This window comes from Archocentrus centrarchus, chromosome 5, assembly GCF_007364275.1.
Source record: "Archocentrus centrarchus isolate MPI-CPG fArcCen1 chromosome 5, fArcCen1, whole genome shotgun sequence".
Classification (NCBI taxonomy): Eukaryota; Metazoa; Chordata; class Actinopteri; order Cichliformes; family Cichlidae; genus Archocentrus; species Archocentrus centrarchus.
This window is the reverse complement of record NC_044350.1, coordinates 12,798,494-12,812,778: the sequence shown is the minus strand read 5'-3', so window position 1 is coordinate 12,812,778 and position 14,285 is coordinate 12,798,494. Positions and strand designations below refer to the sequence as shown.

The window sequence follows — 14,285 nt, the reverse complement described above, 5'->3', positions numbered from 1 at the left end:
CAGTCGAACTTGTCCCTCGGGGTGTCCTTTGGGAGGTCCTGTGGGAGTATGGGGTGTTTGGCCCGTTGTTGCGGGCCATTCAGTCTTTGTACAACTGCAGTGAGAGCTTGGTCCATATAGCCGATAATAAGTCGGATTCGTTTCCTGTGGGTGTTGGACTCCGTCAGGGCTGTCCTTTGTCACCGATTCTGTTCATAATTTTTATGGACAGAATTTCTAGGCATAGCCAGGTGGCGGAAGGCTTCTTCCTTGGTGGCCTCAGAGTCTCATCTCTGCTTTTTGCAGACGATGCAGTTCTGTTGGCTTCATCAGGGGGTGGCCTCCAGCTCGCAGTGGAACGGTTCGCAGCCGAGTGTGAAACGACCAGCATGAGAATCAGCACCTCTAAGTCTGAGGCCATGGTCCTCAGCCGGAAAAAGGTGGAGTGCCCTCTCCAGCTCAGGAATGAGTTCTTGCCCCAAGTGGAGGAGTTCAAGTATCTCGGGGTCTTGTTCATGAGTGATGGGAGAAGGGAGCGGGAGATCGACAGATGGACCGGGGCTGCTTCTGCAGTGATGCGGACGCTGCACTGGTCTGTCGTGGTGAAGAGAGCTTAGTGTAAAAGCGAAGCTCTCGATTTACCGGTCGATCTACGTTCCTACCCTCACCTATGGTCACGAGCTTTGGGTAGTGACCAAAAGAAAAAGATAATGAATACAAGCGGCAGAAATGAGTTTCCTTCGAGATAAGGTGAGCTGGCTGGCTCACCTTATCTCCCTAAGAGATAAGGTGAGGAGTGCGGCCATCCGGGAGGGGCTCAGAGTAAAGCCGCTGCTCCTCCACATCGAAAGGAGCCAGTTGAGGTGGCTCGGGCATGTACATGTAATTAGGATGCCTCCTGGTCGCCTCTTGGGTGAGGTGTTCCGGGCATGTCCCACCGGGAGGAGGCCCCGTGGTAGACACAGGACACGCTGGAGGGATTATATCTCTCGGCTGGCCTGGGAACGCCTTGGGGTCCCTCCGGATGAGCTGGAGGAGGTGGCTGGGGAGCGGGAAGCCTGGGCTTCTTTGCTTAGGCTCCTGCCCCCGCGACCCAGCTCTGGATAAGCGGGAGAGAATGGATGGATGGATGGACATTCCCTTGGCCTCCAGTAACACTGTGAGGAGATGTCTTTGAGTACACATATTAAGTAAATATGTACTGCTTTTTTGCATTTGCACATTATTTGTAAAATTAGAAACATCCTGTCTCAGAGTGATGCTGAAAAGATAATTCCTGCATTTATTACATCTAGGCTAGATTATTGTAATTCATTATTATCAGGATGTCCTAAAAGCTCCCTGACAAATGCTGCAGCCAGAGTTCTGACAGGGACTAGAAAGAGAGAGCATATTTCTCACATATTGACTTTTCTTCACTGGTTCCCTGTTAAATCCAGAATTGAATTTCAAATCCTTATTCTTACAAACGAGGCCTTTTTCCTTTCCTCTATCACCAAGTGCTTGCTCATAGGGGGCCGTTTTGACTGTTGGGTTTTTGGTGTAATTATTGTATGTTTTTTACTTTACGATATAAAGTGCCTTGAGATGACTGTTTGTTATGATTTGTCGCTATATAAATAAAATTGAATTGAATTGAATGAAATGATGCAGAGATAAGGAGACAATAATTATACTCACCTTTCATTTTCTCTGGTCCATTAGAGAAGATAAACTCCACTGTAGCATCAGGGGGGAACCTGTCATCTACAGAAAGACAAACATAAAGGAGTGACTAAAATATCCAGACTGTAACTACAGAGACACACCAAAAACAAAGTTAATAAATAAAGACACTTGCCTTTACTCTTAACATAATGGAAAGAAATAGGCCAAGAAAGAAAACAGAGCAGAACACCTCATCAAAGTCTATCTAAAATTAGCTTGCTTTTTAGTTTCATGCATAAGCATGGATTCAATATTAGTTATATATTGTATGCATGAGTCAGCATGTAGCACTTAGAGCAACTGTCATGAGACTGCTGCTTAGTGAACCATGTTAACGTTTCTGTTTCATCTACACTGACACTGTCATTTGCTATTTGTCTCTAAATACAAACAAAACAATGGCCTGAGGAATAAGTGGGTCTTGAATTATATAGTCACATAAACAATTTCAAGTAGACAACAGAATTATATAGCAGAAAGTTTCCTTTTCATAGGATTTTATGCAGTGAATCAGAGTCTAAACAACCATGTTGCAGTGATTTACAACAGTACCAACTCCCCTCTCTAATGGGGGTGGAACCAAGGGGTAGAAAGGGTTGGTCATGACCACCACAGACTTGCAAGTTTCGCAACCCCACACAACCTGTAAATAAGCCTTCTGGTGTTGCATGTGCCCAAGTCATTTAAAGAAGTAATTACCGTATTTTCCGGAGTATAAGTCGCACTTTTTTTCATAGTTTGGCTGGGGGTGCGACCTATACTCCGGAGCGACGTATATGTGACATTTATAACACATGAACCAAAATACTCCAGCCACTTGACATCTCCGTGAACTGCAGCTTTAAGGCAGTCTTGCGTAACCTGTGGGCGCAGTGGATGATGGATGGAGAGCACAGCTTAACGGCAACTGGGAGAATGCGCCACCCAACTTTCCTGGAAGTCATTGGATGGATCAAGAAAACATGGGCTTCAGTGACAAACCATCCTGTTGGGATTCAGAAAGGCTGGAATAATTGGAACTGCAGCTGACGACGAGTCTGACTAACGCGACACAGAAGAGGAAGCGGCGCTTCGTCTACGGAGTGTACGGAGTTGTTTAGAAGTGACACCGAGGATGAAGAATTCAATGGATTGATGGTTTGGTTAACTTGTTAGTATGTCCTTTATGCTATGGTTATCTGAATAACTTAATGTTACGTTAACATAACGAACACGTGTTCGTTGTGCGTCATGTAGCTGAATGTGCTACGTTAGCATAACGTAGGCGTAACCGTGTTCGTCCTGTTCTTTAATCCATTATTATTTTAAATTGCCGTTCAAGATGGAATTTGTGCTCTGGGTCTCGGATTCTATCAACCCCCCCCCCCCCCCCCCCCCCCCCAAAAAAAAAGTGCGACTTATAGTCCAGTGCGACCTATATATGTTTTTTCTTCTTTATTATGCATTTTTTGGCTGGTGCGACCTATACTCCGGAGCGACGTATAGTCCGAAAAATACGGTAGTTATGACCTTTGCTAATAATTAAAGAAGAAAAAGTTTAGCAAGTTTAAAATCAATTAAGGGTTACATAACATGGCTTCTGTCATGTCTGAAAAAGCAAATTCTGAAAGCAAGCGACAAAAATACTGACTGTTTGTTCTGAATCAATTTTCCGATTGACTGTAGTTACCGACATCAGTTTCTATTCCAAATTGTCTGGCTCTCAGTCTGCCACTGCTTCACGGCTGGCAGATTTCTTTCTTACTATTTCATGTGCCTCCAAACTACTGACAAACTTTGGGGCTTGTGTATTTATACCTTTGCAGGCTTGGTCGAGTTCACTCTTGCCAAACCACAGCTGGGCTCCATGAACAGTACAGGTGTGGAACTGGACCCTGAAGACCACCTCCCTTTCTGTTGCTTGTCTCCGCCAGTGATAGCACTTTACCTATAAACAAAGATGTAGATAAGAAAGTAATGTACAACGAATGTCTCAAGATGTTGATAGCGGCTGCTCGCAGCGAGATAAATAGAATGCCTTTTTAAAAAATTTCTTTGTTGCTAAGAACTTGTTTGAATATTTTTACCCTCTCGATGAGAGAAAATGAGCATGCATGCTTATAGTCCACAGAGGATTTAGAGCTTAAGTGGTTTAAAAATAAATACAAATAATACATAATACAATAAACAATAACATAATGCATCGAACTCAGGAAGGAAAAAGGTGTTTTGTGTGTGGGAATAAAAACCTCTGACTACAGGATTTAGCTATAAAAACCTCAGAGATATTGCAGTTATTGCAGTGACATATTATACATATTTGTGGTTAGGATGTAACTCATAGTAAGGTCATGAATTAATGACATACAGTTCATCATACTTTATTTCTCACCATAATGTCTCCCTTTAATAGTAGCGCTGGCTCCATAGTCACACACAGTTTTCTTGCCCTGGAGCTTTGTGGATCACTTGACACACACACACATACACACACACACACACACTATAAAAATTGGACAGTCCATCTTAAAATGCATAAAACAAGTGAAAACATGTCACAGTTGGGTAAACACTGGCAAATCGTGTAAGCTTTAACATAAGCAGAGCCCAGGCTCCACCTAAACACAGAGTCAACATATGTCAAAGAGACTGAGGGAAGGAGAGACGTCTGCCCGCAGGAGGTGAGCTGAACACACACACACACACACACACACACACACACACACACACACACACACACACACACACACACACACACACACACACACACACACACACACACACACACACACACACAGCTGACCAGGTACTTACTAGACTCCTGAGGTATAGACCAGTTGAAGAGACTGGTAGATTTTCAGGAAGGGATAAAATCCTGCAGATACAGAAAGAAGTTGAGGGAAAACAGTAAAAAGGGTGAGAGTTTGCAGACAGAGGCTTTATTTATACTCTGTTAAACTGACCTCCTCCTGCCTGGAAGTTTGGTAGTGAAGGAATGAGGATCTGGTGAAGGAACAGGGGATTGCTGTTCATTTTGATGGTACCTGATAGCAAACCACCAAAGTAGTAGATGTATCTGTCAAAGATAGGTGAGGAAACGGTGTGATGAGAGAGTGACTGAGGTGATGACAACAACATAACAAGAAAAGATTTATGGTAGAGGGAGAAAATTGATGGCTTGTAGGTGCACGGCACCTCTTCTGAGAGGGTTGTAGGGAAGAGGAGACTTTATCTTCACAGAACTTCCTCATAGCCAGTGTGGTGAGGGCCTGGTCGGCTCTGTGGACACAAGCAGAAGTGTATTAATTAATAAATGCTTTAGTCTGTGATGAGGTGTATGCCACAAGGAAATCATGAAACTTGTTGGTGGCTTTAAACAAATCTACAAAGATTGTTTTGGACATACTGAAATCAAGCATCAGTGGCTCGTGTTTTACATACATTTGCATGAATAACAGATCCTTACATATGTTGGTGTACTGAGTGTTTTATAAACTAATAATGATGCAGATTACCCAGCTGATATCTTGCTGTAGTGCATATAGGCTGCCACAATGACCCCCGTTTTTCCTTTGTTTCCCTGTCAGAACAAAAATCAAAGTGACTATGAAATCCGTTTTACCACTGTTATAAAATTTGAACAGCAAAGGAAACAGGTGAGTATTAAGGCTACACTGACTTTGCAGTGAAGGACCACTACATTGTTTGGGTCACAGGTTAACCAGGTCTCCATGGCTTTACAAACAGCACAAATCCTGTCCAGGGGTGGGGCATGAAGATTGGGCCAGCCATAGTCCTGCACCTGAACCACAGAGGACGATGTTTCAAATACTGGTGGTTTTATACTGGATAAAACCTTTACAATAACACCAAATATACAGTATATAAATGTAAATATAATATATCACATTGCCTATGCATTTCAGTGATGTATTAGTAGCTTGAGCTATATGTCAGATGTGAATGCTTGTACCTTTGGGTTGAGTCTGGTGATGTCATGTCTCTTCTCTGATAAATTGAGAAGCTGGAGAAGGTAGAGACACAACAAATGAGCAAATCCATCACAAACCATGCATTTACAATGCAAATAGCAAAAACAACAACAACAACAAAAAAACAGTGGAAGGAATGGTTTGATTTACCTATTCATCACAGACATGGACTGAAATAAAAAATCTTTGTGGATAGGTATATGCAAAGAGAAAATGTCTTTTAATTTCCTAAATGTAACATAAAACATAATTACAACAATATTTAATTTAATTAATTAATTATTATTTCAGACTGACCAGAAACTTATCTTGGTGCTTGGATTTTAGCATGGAGGCCACTTCCTGTAGGTTTCTGCGGTACTGCTGCTCCTCCAGGTCCGGCAGGAAGAAGACAGAGATGATCCTCTCTGTGATGTAGGTGAGGTCAAAGTCATAGTGGTGCTCCATCACATGCTCCATAACTCGTTCCACACTTTTACTTCTGGACATTGTGAAAAGCCATTCTTTTAGTGCAGGCAAAACTTTTACTGTATTTACTGTATTAATTTTGTTTGTCTGTATCTCTTATAAATTAAAAAAAACTTCTTCTTTGGTTTGAATGTGTTTGATACAGAATTTGCAGTACCTTGGTATGGAGCCTCTCTTTTTCTGTGACGTTGATTTAGTGGAGCTGTGCTGAGAGACAAACGGAAAAGGATCTCGGTGCTGCATTTACATCACATCTCATAAAAAACTGCTTTGTGACAAAAACATGCAAAAACCTACCACTTCTGGTGTTGAGCTGCAGCTGAGAGTCACCTGAAAGGAAAGGAAAGCATATATTTGTTTTTGTTGCAGCTGTAACAGACCCACACGTATACATTGGGATAAACCAGCAGATGTCAAGTCATGTGTTTGGCTTAATGCTCTTGGTGCAGCTCCAGGAGTACAGATGAGGGGATGGAACACAGGGGAATGGGGAGAGCTGATGAAGATGATATTAATATTCATTCTCCTCTCTTCCTTCTGAGAGCAGCTGGTTTTAAGAAGAGGCTGTCAACACAGATGTGGCTGTCTTATGGTGGACGAGTGATAGATGACACACAGAATATGATCTATACAATCACTGGTGCACATAAACATAGATGTTTAGAAACAAACAACACATGTGTACATATGTGTACACAATAGTAAAAAAAAAAGGGTTCTTTCAGTCTTTGCTGATTGGGGTTTATTGTGCTGACGAGGCAGTTGAAGAAGTAGCAGTGCAGCTCAGGCTATCAAGAGGTGCTCAATAAAAGTGACTGATTACATTTTTTGGCCTCTTCAGAAAGAAGCAGTGGATACATTTCAGGGGGACTCAACATGTGGCATGCAGTACTTGTAGTGGTGAGCCAACGGTAAAGTGCCAAAACTACAAACACACGTATACAGCAAAAAAGCGAGAGAGAGGGAAACTGAGGTCATTTAATAGAGTACAGCCACTGCTATGACAATAAAGCTTCTTCTGTTCTGGATTATTTGATACTTTTCTGACTCATTTGGATGTTCTCATAAAATGTAAAAATCTATAATGCAAATGAAATTAATGAAAACTGAGAGGGTACAGAAATATGGAAAGAATGCATGGATAAGGACAGTTACAACAGAAAGGAACAAAGCAAGCCAGGAAATTCAATGAAACATTCACTGTTCCAGTACAGCTATGGGTCCCAGGACTGCGGGTTGACAGGTGACACTGTGTCAGGTTTCAACCTTTGAACTTTCCCATGACATTGATTGGTATCCAAGCCACCTTCTGTGGTTGTGTTGGCAGGTGCTGACAGGCATCAGACAACAGGCTAACAGGTCAAATGCCAGTCACAGTGATCTGCAAGTGAAGCAGTCTTAAGAAAATGACCAGACATTAAGCCTGTGGTTGTTTTCAGTTCAGTTCAATTCAATTCATATAGTGCCAAATCACAATAAACAGTTGTGTCAAGGCCCTTTATATTGTAAAGTAAAAACTGATTGTTGCCTGAGTCTACTTTCTGGGTCAAACCCTTTCTGGGCCATCTTTTGCCAAACCATGACAAGACCAGAGTTGCTGAATTAAATGATGGCACAGTTTTGAATGGATACTACGAATATTATATAAGGTGCTGCACTGTGATGTGATGAACAATCCAAATTAAGAGCTGAAGCGGCTGCATCATGATCCCTATTCAACTTCTCAGAAAGAGACTGTAATACACACCAATGAACCAAAACATTATGACGACTTCTCATATGTTGTTGGCTCTTTGAATGCCACAAATAACCAAGAACATATTAAGAACACATTAGGTCACTGAAAACCTCTAAACCTCCGATGGTATTGAAAACTCGATATTAGCAGATCTTCTAAGCTCTGTAGCTTGTTGGAGAGGAGAGGTTGTCAGTCTGACTTGTTCCAGTACAGTTCCCAAAAATCAGTGTCCTGCTACAATAATGTCAATGAGTTCTGATAAATCGAAATCTTTAAAATTGGATTACTTTACTTTTTTGTCAAGAGGACATTGAAATTGAGTCTTCTATTTAAAAAAGCAAACAAACAAATTAAAGCTTTCTTATTTTATAGCACACACAGTTTCTAATACACAAAAAGTAGATGACAGTGCTGAAGAGTGGACAAGTATTACCAGCACAAAGTTTATGGGAGTATTACTGGAAAAAAAGGGGGGCATAAATCAACAACAGGGAGAAATGAGTAAAAAGGGGAGTGAATGGGAAAAGAGCAACACAACAAAATTCTAAGAAGGTTATGCAATGTCATGTAGCTCTTATAAAGACAGACAACCAACACAACAACGTGTCATTTCACTCATGACAGCACAAACATGATATACTTTAGAGTCCATAAGGACAGATCGCAAACTTGTTTTAGAACTTAGAATGGGAAATGAAAGAACATGGAGATTCAGCCATCGGTGCTAACTCTTTTCTTAACAGGTTTAATAATGGTTGTTACTGAATGAAGTAGCCAGTTCCAGGAAGGAACAGTGGGAGACAGACACAACACACGCATGTGTACCCATGTATAAACATGAACATGCACACACGCACACAGACAAAAAGAAGACCAGGGTTGAACCTAGAGGCATAAAACATAGAAATACAGCAGGAGAAAGACACCAGAGTCAACAGGAAGCAATTTGCAACAGGATGTCAGTGCTGCTCAGTCTAGGTTCACACGTAACACACACAAATTACATGCAGAGTATACACGTGTCTTTGGTAGCTCTGCCAGCCTTAGGGTCTTCATTAATGCATGCGGACTGTAAGCTGGAGCCACTGGGAAAGGCGCCATCTGGTTCAGTTTGTCTTGTTCATCAGTCGGCATTTACTGAGGTGCCAGTGACAGTGCTCGACCCCCACATCCCTCCCCACCTCAGGGACTGGCTGTTACTAGAATTTTTACCTGATCTGTTCATCAGATAAAATGTAATTTATTTGTAAAGCAGAAATGGTAAACATCTACCAGTTTAACTTCTTTGGTACATATTTGTAACTGTTGCAAAGCAAGCAATGGATTAAAAAAGGTCGACTTTTTGAGAAATTTGCTTCCTTGCTGAGCTTTAAGGTACAGCTGATAGCTGTCTCATCCAAAAGACTAAAAACAGGGGAAACCCCTAACTTGAATGTGCCAGATGGTAAAAAGATAGCTTCTTCTCTCTGTTTGCAGTCTTTATGCTGAATCCAGCTTGAACAAACAGACATGTGAAAGCAAATATTTCCCAATAATTATCTCAAGCTTTAGCAAGATCTTCAATATTTTCTGACTTTTACAGTGTAGCTTATCAACAACAACAACAACAAAAAAAAAAAACTACAGACTTAATCAATATTCAGTATTCAGTATTCATATTAAACTTTACTGGCATTTATATTTCCACCCACAGCAGTGCAACTGTAACAGGGATAGGAATCTGATCTGATCACTGCCACATCCTGAATTATTCCTTGGAGAGGAAATCCAACACAGAGATCTGTCACAGCAGGGAAGGCAGAAGATAAATGCGAGTGTCTCAGACACAGGCGTCAGTGTGCCATCTAGGAGGAACGAGCTTCAATCTGACAGTCAACTCAGAGCTGACATCACACTGTGGAAAGGGAGAAGTGAGTAAGCCTTCAAACCAGAAAGTGGAAAAAGCGAAATTACCATGGTTTATTCCATGTTCTGTACTCTCACAAAAAGTCACTTATTCTCAAAGTTGCTGAAAGCTAAAATAAAATCTGGGGGCTTTTATTTTTAGTGGCTGGAGAGATTCAGGAGGCTTCACCTGAAAGTACAACACACACTCTCTTTCTTGTCTTGTTACCACTCTGCCTTTCATCCTTCTCTCATCTTTGATCCCTCGTTTCTGTATTTCCTACCTCCTGCAGTCTGTCACTCCCTTCTAAACCCCCCCTTCCCCTCTGCTACTCTGCCTCACTACTTAAAAAGCCAGGGGGCAGGATGACCACAATCATCCTGCCATGAAATACAGGCATTTACTCCTCCTGAATAAACAACATCAGATGACAAAGAGCACCTTGATAAGCATCGCATGCAGCAAAGGCACAGCACGTCACTGACTAACTGACAAACTGGCCCGTGGGATAGAGCAAGAAGGGCTCAAAGTAAAAACAGAATATCTGGGGAATAGAAAGTAGAGCTTATAAGAAAGAAAAAGGCACAGGAAGACAGGAAGAGGAAAGAGGAGAGGCAAACAGAGGCAGTAAATGAGACTGACCGCTGCATGGGAGAGAGATGTCAACAGCTGAACATGCCTCCTGACCACTGACACAGAGCAGAGAGATTTCTCAGAGCTATTTTAATAGAGCTCCTTATTTTAGACTAAATGTCCCTCACAACACTTACAGGCTCATTTTCTCTGTTTGTCTGTCAATCATCCCACAAAGTCACTCTTTCAAGAGATCTGGCAGTTGATTTTGAAGTATGTGTCATGTTGCTGCCTCATAACTAACGTACATTTGGAGTCAGTCCCATTGTGATCCTGTTAAAAAAAATAGGAGCTGTATACGTAGTTCCTGGAATATTAAACAAAGCTTACAGCTCGGCTTAGGCTCTCAGGAAATTAAAAAAAAAAATCAAAGGGTAAATATAAATGCTTTGACACGCATCTGTGTGTATAAGTGGGTCTTGTCATCTTTTATTGTTGCTATGGCAGGTAAAGCAGTAAAATGAAATTAACCATGATAATTATTTGTAGAAAGTACATCATGGTTAAAAATAGCAACAGCACAATGACAGTGATAAGCCACCACCTTAATCAAGCTACAAAGATGAGCAATCTGACAGGATTATGTAATAAACAACATCCTCTTTAAGCATCTGTTGACTCCTTGTCTATCATGTTTCCCTGTTGTGAGACATAAGCCATGTGGGCGAATGTGGGCAGCTTAAGACAATGAAAAAGTGAAGAATGCAGAAAACCACAACAGCTGGACAAGAACTAGACTAATATCAGCATCATCTGCCTGAAAAAAAAAAAAAAAAAAAAAAAAATATATATATATATATATATATATATATATATATATATATATATATATATATATATATATATAGCCTATAATCTGGTGAGTAATTGAAAACTGATCTAAATTTGTGAAAGACAATTGTAGCTTTTCAAACTCATAATCCTATTCCAATTCATACATCAGCATGAAAGATTAGGAGAGCAGCTGGTGTGCATGAGCAGACAGTGTAAAACCATCTGTATTTCACTAAACAACATTAGGATCCATCAGATGATGTCAGGACAGGAGACTGGGTCCCTTTGTCTCTGCTGTCCTTTAGTCATAAATGGTGACTTTGCATATACACAGTAACAAACAGCACAACACTGGAACAGCAGAGTAAGTAGACAGACACTTTGGGCACTGCATTGTCACAGAGAAGGTTCCACAGAGTCTGTATTATTAATATTGATACAGTTAAAAGTAAGAAAATTACAAATGAAAGTACAAGCAAATAAAAATACACAGAAACAGACACACACAAACAAACACACGTTTAATCTAACCTGAAAAAAATCTGGCACAAACACTGCATTTACAGACATTATATGGAAATGTATGAAAAGCCATTTAGGCACAGTGCCCATAAACTGCTAACCTGCACAACTCTCATTAAAAAGTAAATCTTATGAATCCATTCTCTAGTTTAAATAATTAAAATCAGTGTATTTTTGTAGGTCACAGCAGGAATCTCTGCTTAAATGTCTGCACTTTCCTTAATCACAGTAAATTAAATCCTCTTTCTGGGCAAAAGCAAGAGCACTCTGGCTATGGCTTTAATGGAATAATATGCACAATCGCATGCCACACAATTTGAACAAACACAGTGGAAAGGATTTAAAGATGTAAGGTTGTTACTCAGTAGAAAATAAAAATACAGAAAAGTTGAAACTGCTGTGCTGCAGGCAAACTAAACCAAAAAGCTTTACTAGGTAAATACAGAGCAGAGCATGTTTTACCTCTCAACAAGCAGCTTCAGTCTTTCCCTCTGCCTCTGAGCAGTGCTGTGTGTAGAGTGTGATACACTGTGTCCCACTCTGCTCACTCTCTCTCACCAACTAACTTTGCCTCCCCTCCCTCTCTCGCACACACTCACAGAGTGCCAGCAGCACATGCAACATAGCGCTTCCCCTCCTGATTTGCTTGTGCCTTACGCACAGAGGCAGCAACGCACATCGGCTATGCAAGCACTTTCCCTCGCACGTGCATTCACACATACATCAATACGCCACATGCAGACAGTGGGTGCTGATCTACAGTGACCTCTCCAGCGGCCTGGGGGAGAGAGATGACAAGAGGCAGGAGGACAAATAGCAGCAGGGGGATGCAGTTGATGAGATGGAAAAAGACAAGACGATGCACAAAGGATAAGAGATGAAAAACCATAACTTTAGTGGTGACTGCCATATCATGCTGATGAAAGGATTAAACATTTGAAAAGGAGATAAAAAAAAATGCCACAGAGAAGGTGGGAGATGCTTTAACTGTGACTACAAAACATCAGAAAAAGGAGAAATCTAACAGAGATTAAAGGTTAGAAAAAGATGATGACAGCGAGATGCAAGAAATGAAAGAGGTTAAAAAAGAAGGTGGTAATATAGCATTTTATGAGAAAGACAAATAGCAGAAACATGCAGTAGAGGGATTTACTGATATGAAGTAGACACCAGTCTGAAGCCTTGACCCAGTGTTCCTTTTTATTTATGAATACCCCCAAATGGGACTGATCACACACTCTCACGTAGACAAAAACTGCCTCCCCAGCTGCCTCTCACTTATTTGTGTCCCCCTGTGATCACTCACTCGCAGGCATCTACGGCACTCTTGTTATTTTCTATATTTACCCGCTCAGACTTCTCCGATCCAGACTGATCATCATCCTGTGTGACGATCTCCACTCACGTCCGTGCCACCCGCTCTCCTGCAGCCTCCGAGAATTGTTTTTGGCTGTTGCCCCGGTGACCGGGGGATGCATATGACAAAAATAATAATCCTCTTTTAATACACGCTGCTAAGGCACAACAGCTGGTAGTGCCATGTCACACACCATTACGGTGTGTGAATGTGTGTGAGAATACGCGCTGAGGAGGGGGGGGTGGAGATACCTTGCTGACCTGAAGAGCAGAGAAATAAATATGACAGGTCCTTTTGTGTGCCTCTGAGAGAGCGTGTGCTGCTTTTGAGTGCGTATATACAACTTGTGCTGCTGGACAGTGAGTGACACAAAACAGTCCCACTCCAGCAAGGTCATGAACTCTCTCAGTGGTGTGTGACACTGAGCTGATGTGAGTGGGGTCACATGAGAGTAGAAGCCGCTACTGCCAATGGCTTAACATAAACTGCAGATGAAGAGAGTGCTTCTCTCACACAGTGAAAACATGTTCAAATGAAACAGTCCACTCAAGGGGGGGGTCTATAGGAAAAAGACACCTCACTTAAAATCTATAACTAACTTTTTAATGAATGTGTGCTGCTATGATGAAATTCATATGAGCTTAATCAGGCAAAACAGTGATTTAAAGTGTTTACCAGGTTATTTCCTTTCTAATTACGAACAGACAAATGCAGATTGCCCTACGACGGAGCATGTGGTTTGAAGCTGTGAGCACTGACTTCACTGAGCCTTGTGAGTGCTTTTGTGCAGAAAGCACTAGAAAGTGACTTTCTTGCAAACAAGGACCTTCCAATTTTGCAGTTCAGAATTGCCCGTTTGCTCACTGTATTTGGCTTAGTTATAACAGACAGCAACTTATCTGCAGACGGACGCACAGACGGCATTTATTTGCAAAGTGCATTATTGCCTGAGCGGAGCTGCTTCACCCTCACTGTGCATACAGACTGCTGATGGCTCACAGCTCCCTTCTGCCCCCAATTGATCATCCTCAGAGCTATTTTCACAGTACTAATGAGTGATGATGTATTGTATATACAGTCATAACCTCTAAAGCCACAAACTGTATTAAGAGTCACTTAAAAAAAAGAGAGAGAGACAGAGACTTTCCAGGTGCTTGGGAAGTCTCCCTCTTATTCATGTTACTACATGGATGAGTGAAGTTCTGGAGGCAGGCCTTCTTTAACCAGACATCTAGGTCAGTGCACATGGCT

At 41.5% G+C, this 14,285-nt stretch overlaps 1 protein-coding gene across 2 annotated transcripts in view; it reads right to left on the bottom strand.

Moving 5' to 3' along the window:
• Positions 1-14,285, bottom strand: part of LOC115780047 (tensin-2-like) — a 49,709-nt gene that overhangs the window by 12,822 nt on the left and 22,602 nt on the right. For both annotated transcript variants that reach the window (XM_030728989.1, XM_030728990.1), the window contains exons 4-15: positions 6,423-6,455; positions 6,283-6,332; positions 5,955-6,138; positions 5,639-5,689; positions 5,345-5,467; positions 5,181-5,245; positions 4,861-4,944; positions 4,629-4,741; positions 4,480-4,540; positions 4,058-4,133; positions 3,484-3,613; positions 1,660-1,725 (exon numbers count right to left, since the gene is read on the bottom strand). In XM_030728989.1, coding sequence (XP_030584849.1) covers positions 1,660-1,725; positions 3,484-3,613; positions 4,058-4,133; positions 4,480-4,540; positions 4,629-4,741; positions 4,861-4,944; positions 5,181-5,245; positions 5,345-5,467; positions 5,639-5,689; positions 5,955-6,138; positions 6,283-6,332; positions 6,423-6,455 — 1,036 coding nt within the window. The remainder of the gene's footprint in view (positions 1-1,659; positions 1,726-3,483; positions 3,614-4,057; positions 4,134-4,479; positions 4,541-4,628; positions 4,742-4,860; positions 4,945-5,180; positions 5,246-5,344; positions 5,468-5,638; positions 5,690-5,954; positions 6,139-6,282; positions 6,333-6,422; positions 6,456-14,285) is intronic.